The 6,000-nt window shown below is 41.6% G+C and overlaps 1 protein-coding gene across 1 annotated transcript in view; it reads right to left on the bottom strand.

Annotated features, from left to right (window-relative positions):
- Window positions 1–2,505: 2,505 nt before the first annotated feature.
- RRAS2 (RAS related 2) overlaps window positions 2,506–6,000 on the bottom strand; it is a 95,513-nt gene continuing 92,018 nt past the window's right edge. The window contains exon 6 of the mRNA XM_075567021.1: window positions 2,506–5,681. Coding sequence (XP_075423136.1) covers window positions 5,594–5,681 — 88 coding nt within the window. The 3' untranslated portion in view covers window positions 2,506–5,593. The remainder of the gene's footprint in view (window positions 5,682–6,000) is intronic.

The raw sequence follows: 6,000 nt of genomic DNA, 5'->3' as shown, positions 1-6,000 counted from the left end.
GCTATTCCTTTTGCCTCAAGAAAACACAAACCTGTCGCTGAATTGCCACTTAGGCTGCGGCCACGCTGCCGCTGAGCTCGCTCATGCTCAAGAGCGGTGACCTCACCAACTCTCCAAGCATGAGCGCTCGGCTGGCCTGGATATTTATTTTTTCAAGCACGGGTGGGGTGGGTGTGGCCAGGGGCATGGCCGTGCAGCGACTGGCACTGAAATCAATTTAAGCTGTCTCTCCACGTGCCTAGTGCCGCCGAGCACGAGTCACGTGATCACGGCCGTTCATATTTAAGTTCACTAATGAAAACGCAGCCTTATTCTTCACCCGGTGATTAATGCAGCAGGAGAGAAGCAGAGGCCTTGCTAGTACTTTCCCAGGTCCAATAGTCCAAAGGGATTAGTAATCCATTTCAGTCTGATCGCTCCAATACCATGTTCTTGTGTGACATCAAAAACGAAAGGTGGCTCCCCGACAAAGAATCTTCACCACTTATTGCTAAAACAAACCGATTCCAACTAAAACTGGACATACAGCCTTGTACAATGATATTCAGTATCTGTATGCACTTCCCTAGCATCCTGCTCCTTTACGGAGAAGATCCAACTTGGCTCCCAGATTTAGCAAGCGGTTCCGTGTTACCACACCCAAACAGGCGTTCGCTCCCATTGACTTCAATGGGACGCCCGTTCCGGTGCATTAACCTGTAAAGGACCTCAAAGAGTAAATCCCTTGAGAGAGCATTGTGACTACACAGTGTTGTCAGGAAGAGAACGTCTTTAGAGACTATTAACTGCATTGTTTTTATTTCCTATAAACGGTTATGGTTGATTGGATAGGTGTACTCATAAGTAATTAATCTTACTGCAACATGTAATCCTCTTAAATGCCGACTCCAAACAGATTGCAGCTTTAACCCACATATCCCCCTATTGCATCACCGATATTTATACAGGAAGAGTGTGTAAATAGGTAACACCTGTGTATTGTATCAATCTCTTATTAAAGGTGAGGTACCACATAGTTGGTCAGTTTAATTACTTAGGTCCATCTGAATGGGGAAATGTTTGACTAATCAAGCGTTTTCTTTCCTCTTATTCCATCCGGTCCTTATCAGAGAGCCAATAAAGATGTGGGGAGCGGGGGACTCTGGCTCCTGCCAACACTTGATTACACCGTGATATCGCACAAGGGAGCAGCCAGAGGAAATCACACCCCTCCAAAGTCTGACCTTATAAAATAAATAGAAAATACTTACAGGCGTCAGTTTTAGGTAAAACAAACTGCATCAGTTACCCAGCTGAGACCCCTTAAAAACAGGTTATTGGCATTAGGTCACTTTGGTCCTGCGAGGGATTTAACCCTTTGCGTGTCCCAGGACAAAGCTACATCATGGAGTCCAACGCTCGGAAGGCCCCGATTTCGTAGCTACATCCATATGTCCGGCTCGTTCTATATGGGCAGATCACGTCCTGTGCTGATGTGATCTTTACCAATGGGGAACAGAAGGGGGATGACTCCACCCCTTCCATCATCAGCAATGGAGGCGGTCCCGTGATCGGAGTGCTGGAGGGGCTTGGGCACTCTGGGGCCCACCTGCACTCCAAGAAACAAAAATGATGGAAAATCCCCATCGAGAAGTTACACCCGTCTTTCAATGTAGTCTCAAAATGTTACAAATGTACTTCTCTCATGGAGCAGCAGAGAAGGTTGAGCGAGTAGCCATCTTTGATTTGGTGATTTAATTCATGACACTGGAAGACCCCATTGATTTCTCTCTATTAATGCATTAAACTGCTCATTCAGCTCACTTCTTTCACATTCACATTGCAGCAATGAAAAAAAGTTCTGGTCTGTGCAGTGCCAGCAGATCCAAGGCCACTGTTTAATATGGTGGAACCAAGGGGGGAGAGGGGTGTAACAAAGCATTGACGATGCATTAATTTCATTTGACTTGTATGTCAACTGTGTGTTATTCTGCTACTCCCCATGCTAATTAGGGGACCAAAGATGAATGATCAATGAGTCTAAATGCACTTCAGTTTATCCAACAATTCCAGTGTCACAAAACGACAAACTGCTGACTGACTAGAGGGAAAAAAATGATACCCCAGTAATTTTATTCTAGATATCAAATAGGTATACTGGATATATACACTTGTAAACAATTTGAAATGCTGGTTTAAAAAAAAAAAAAAGTTATAGTCTGCCTTTTATTACAAAAAACATATACCAAACAGAAAACATCTCAGTTCAAATAATTTTATCGTTTCGGAGGACACTATATACTCCATAGGACTTCAAAATTATATTCCCTGCCCCTCAGTGCACAGGACTTTCTTATGCATGAGAGACCAACAGTTAAGCGATGTTCTGCTAGTTTGTGACGTGTAAGTTCGAGGTGAATCATGTGAATGAAAGACTCCTCGTTCCATGGTTACGCTGCGAAAGCATAGAGGTTTACAAACATAAAAATACGTGTTACCCAAGTTCAAGAAGAAAATATAGCAAAAAAAAAAAAAAAAACATTTAATCAATCTTGGACAATGGAAAGAACAAATTCCATTTGTATATTACATTATAACAATGACAAAAGAAACAGGAACTACAGGTTTCATTTCATATACTTTGCTGAAGCAGCATTGCAGGTTTCAGCATAATTTAGCTCAACCCCATAGAGTTTCTTCACCAAAATGTGTTCTCCATTATGGTTGTGCCAGCGAACAGCCATTAACAATTATTGGGAACTATTGCATTTTAGTGAGTTGTTCCCTATAAACTTAAAGAGTTTGATTACGTTTACAGACATTTCAAGTTCTCAGTCTACATCTAAAAGGTTTTAATTCTAGCCTATACCTTACCCAGAGCTCCTAACACAAAGGAAAACTCTGCGTTACAGAGACATTCTGCGGAAAGGGTCACTGCCAACATGATATAACGGGGAGACCCACCACCTACATCAGTGATCGTTCAAGACAACCAAGCTTATGGAAAGACTTGAAATATCGGATAATGTTCTTTTTTTAAATATTACAAGACAAAAGGCAGGTTTTTTTTTTCTCTTCCTTTTGTTGATAAAAACTATAAAACCTGCAATGCTACTTCAAACTCCCACCAAAAAGGAACACAAGCTATTAAATTAACTTTGCTTCCTTCCAACATTGATGTGAAAATTCATATACCCCATGCCTAAAATTCTCAAGCACTGTATAGGCATCCGGCTACTTTCATTAAAAAAAAAAGGGAACCGAATTAACTAATAAACACAGTCTCCTGTTTTGACCACTGAGAAAAGGCGCTATTGTAAAATAGAAGAAATAATAATGGCGGCGGTACGATTATTCTGTAGGACAATAGAGTGTTGGATAATTAAGGCAAACTGAAGTTGCTGTATAAAATCAAATGGGCACAATGATATTCTCGATTTATACTTCATTATCAACTGGTTTGTCACACCACTTAATTTAACATGAATTTACATTTTAACCCCTCTGCTGCCAAACGGGTCTGCAACGGATTGCTTTGCCAAGCGATCCAGAACCATCTGGCAGTAACATTTTTAACCGCATTGCTACTCTGCATGGCACTGGAGGGGTTACTCACAATATTTAGAAACGTACAATTATTATTACACACAGTTCATTGTTTCTTTGTCATGATTTTCGTTCATTTTTGTTGTCGTTGCACTATTGCGTTTTGCATAATGGCGGACCCCACCGTGAAGATTCTGCATTAGCGATTAGTGATACGAGGGGGGGGATGGAGGCCACAAATGTCAAATAGAAATTAAAAATCTAAAAAGAAAAGGCAAAAGAACTGCATGTGCAACACCAAGGGGGAATATTCCAATGTTTAAAAGTAAAATATCTTACAGGGGAGGGACTGGCGCTTTAATAATCGCGGGGTGCTGAAAAAGCAAAACAAAAACACATGGGACTAGGCGGTCTGCAGTATAAAGAAACAACCGTAGCATCTGCTCTCCAAGGCTTTTATTTGGGGCCCTAACCTGGTTGGGAACATTGTATTTGCAAGCCTGCAGTACGGAGATTGCTTAGCGGCTGCGTTTACAACCATCCTTCAGTCCCTATTGAATAAAGTTAGAACGGTACTTTGTATGGAGCAAACAGGTTTCCTGACAAGGAGAAGCATTAGCACAGAATATTCAGTAAGGGCCTGTAATTAAAACGGAGATATGCGCCATTGGATGCGAGGAGACCTGGCGCTTTAGAAAAAGAAAAAAAAAATCTTAAAAAAAAAAAAATCTTTAAAAAAAAAAAACCCCCCCACTAAAAACCCCAGGTATTTTAAAATAAGGCTAAACAGCCTCACTCCAGCAGCATTTGGCAAAAAGTTTCCCTTGGATATTCTGGGTCTATACGTAGAATGGCGATTGAAGCGAATGGCCATTAATGACCAGGATTCTCTCACGTTAGTCCCTCTCGGCCGCCTATTTAAACTGTCATGAAGCCGTCTTCTGTAGTCTGGGAGATTTCAGCTCCGCTCAAATGACATCACCGCATATTGATTAGGGGCCTTAGTCTCCGGTCTCATGAGAAGCTGCTGCATTCCCGTCACGGTCAACCAGAAGGGACGTCCCGACAGTAACGTACACAAGGACCGTAGACCATCTTTACAGTAACCTACCCAACTACAAATGAAACAACGTTTCAGCCAAGTGACATCCATACAAATTGCTGATTCGCATATGCGAGGATTTCGGATTTTGAGAGGGTGGATGGAATTCAAATCTAACGGGAGACAGAAGGCAAACCTACATTTAAAAAAAGGTTGGCTTTCAAAGTGTGTGGAGGCCACTGATATGCGCAAGGGGACGGCCCTTAGTTTTAAGACTTTAATACGAATTCAATATAAAAGAAAAAACACCAATATATTTCAGAAGGTGATTAACTAGTAAAAGGCTTGGTGCATACTGTACTTTTAATAGGGCGACTGAATGGAAATATATTTGAGCAAATGGTGTATATCAGAGGCTTGTCCTAAAACAGGGGATGGCCAACTCCAGTCCTCAAGGGCCACCAACAGGTCAGGTTTTAAGGATATCCCAACCTCAGCATAGGTGGCTCAATCAGTGGCTCAGTCGTTGACAGCCACCTGTGCTGAAGCAGGGATACCCTGAAAAACCTGACCTGTTAGTAGCCTTTGAGGACTGGAGTTGGCCACTCCAAGGGGATAATACTATCAAAATATTTATGTGGGCACCTGCGGTGTTTAAGTATATAATCCAACCTTTTAATAGGGCGCTACAATGGAAATCTATTTGAACTTGAGATATAAAAGGGTGAAACTACGGACACGTTGCCAAATAATGGGTGCAGAGGTGAGTTGGTATGTAGGGGACGACGACAGAGTCAGAGCGAGTGCAGATCTGTTCTATCTCCACTTCAAATTTGGACTCTAAGCGTGGATAGGTTGCACTGCGGCTTCAATCTGTCTAGAAGTAATGTGTGTCAAGGCTTCACGGACTAAGGCGATCCTGGTGATGTTCTGCAGTGAGACGATGTTCAAACAGGATGCTAAATATTTGGATGTAGGAGACAAGAAAAAAAAACGACGACAGCTGGTTTGTGATAGCCAGTTCTCTTAGAAAAGAACACAGTGACAGCCTTTCTTGTCTTTATCTTTCCTCGTCGGCTCTGGGGAAGGAGGGCATTCTTGTTCCTGAAATTTTCTGCGGACAGAAACATTTTATGAGTATAGATCACACGGGCATTTCTCCCAACGAGTCGTGAATTTCCTGGCACAAAAAGCAGCCAAAATGCTCTCTTAACACTCCAAAATTTGTTCGCGCATAATACTTTTATATGAAATCAGTGGTATTGAGTGCACATTAAAACTATTTCATGAGTATTAATAGGGTTATAATAATGTCAGCTCTATAACGCTATGCAATATTGTAAGCTTCAATACGTGATGAATCTATTTAATATTTTCCTACACGGATGGATGCTGCTGACATAAAACAATCTTTTTTTCTACTATTTTGTGAG

Source organism: Ascaphus truei, chromosome 12 (assembly GCF_040206685.1).
Source record: "Ascaphus truei isolate aAscTru1 chromosome 12, aAscTru1.hap1, whole genome shotgun sequence".
Lineage (NCBI taxonomy): Eukaryota > Metazoa > Chordata > Amphibia > Anura > Ascaphidae > Ascaphus > Ascaphus truei.
The sequence above is the reverse complement of the archived record's forward strand: the minus strand, read 5'-3'. Positions and strand labels throughout refer to the sequence as shown.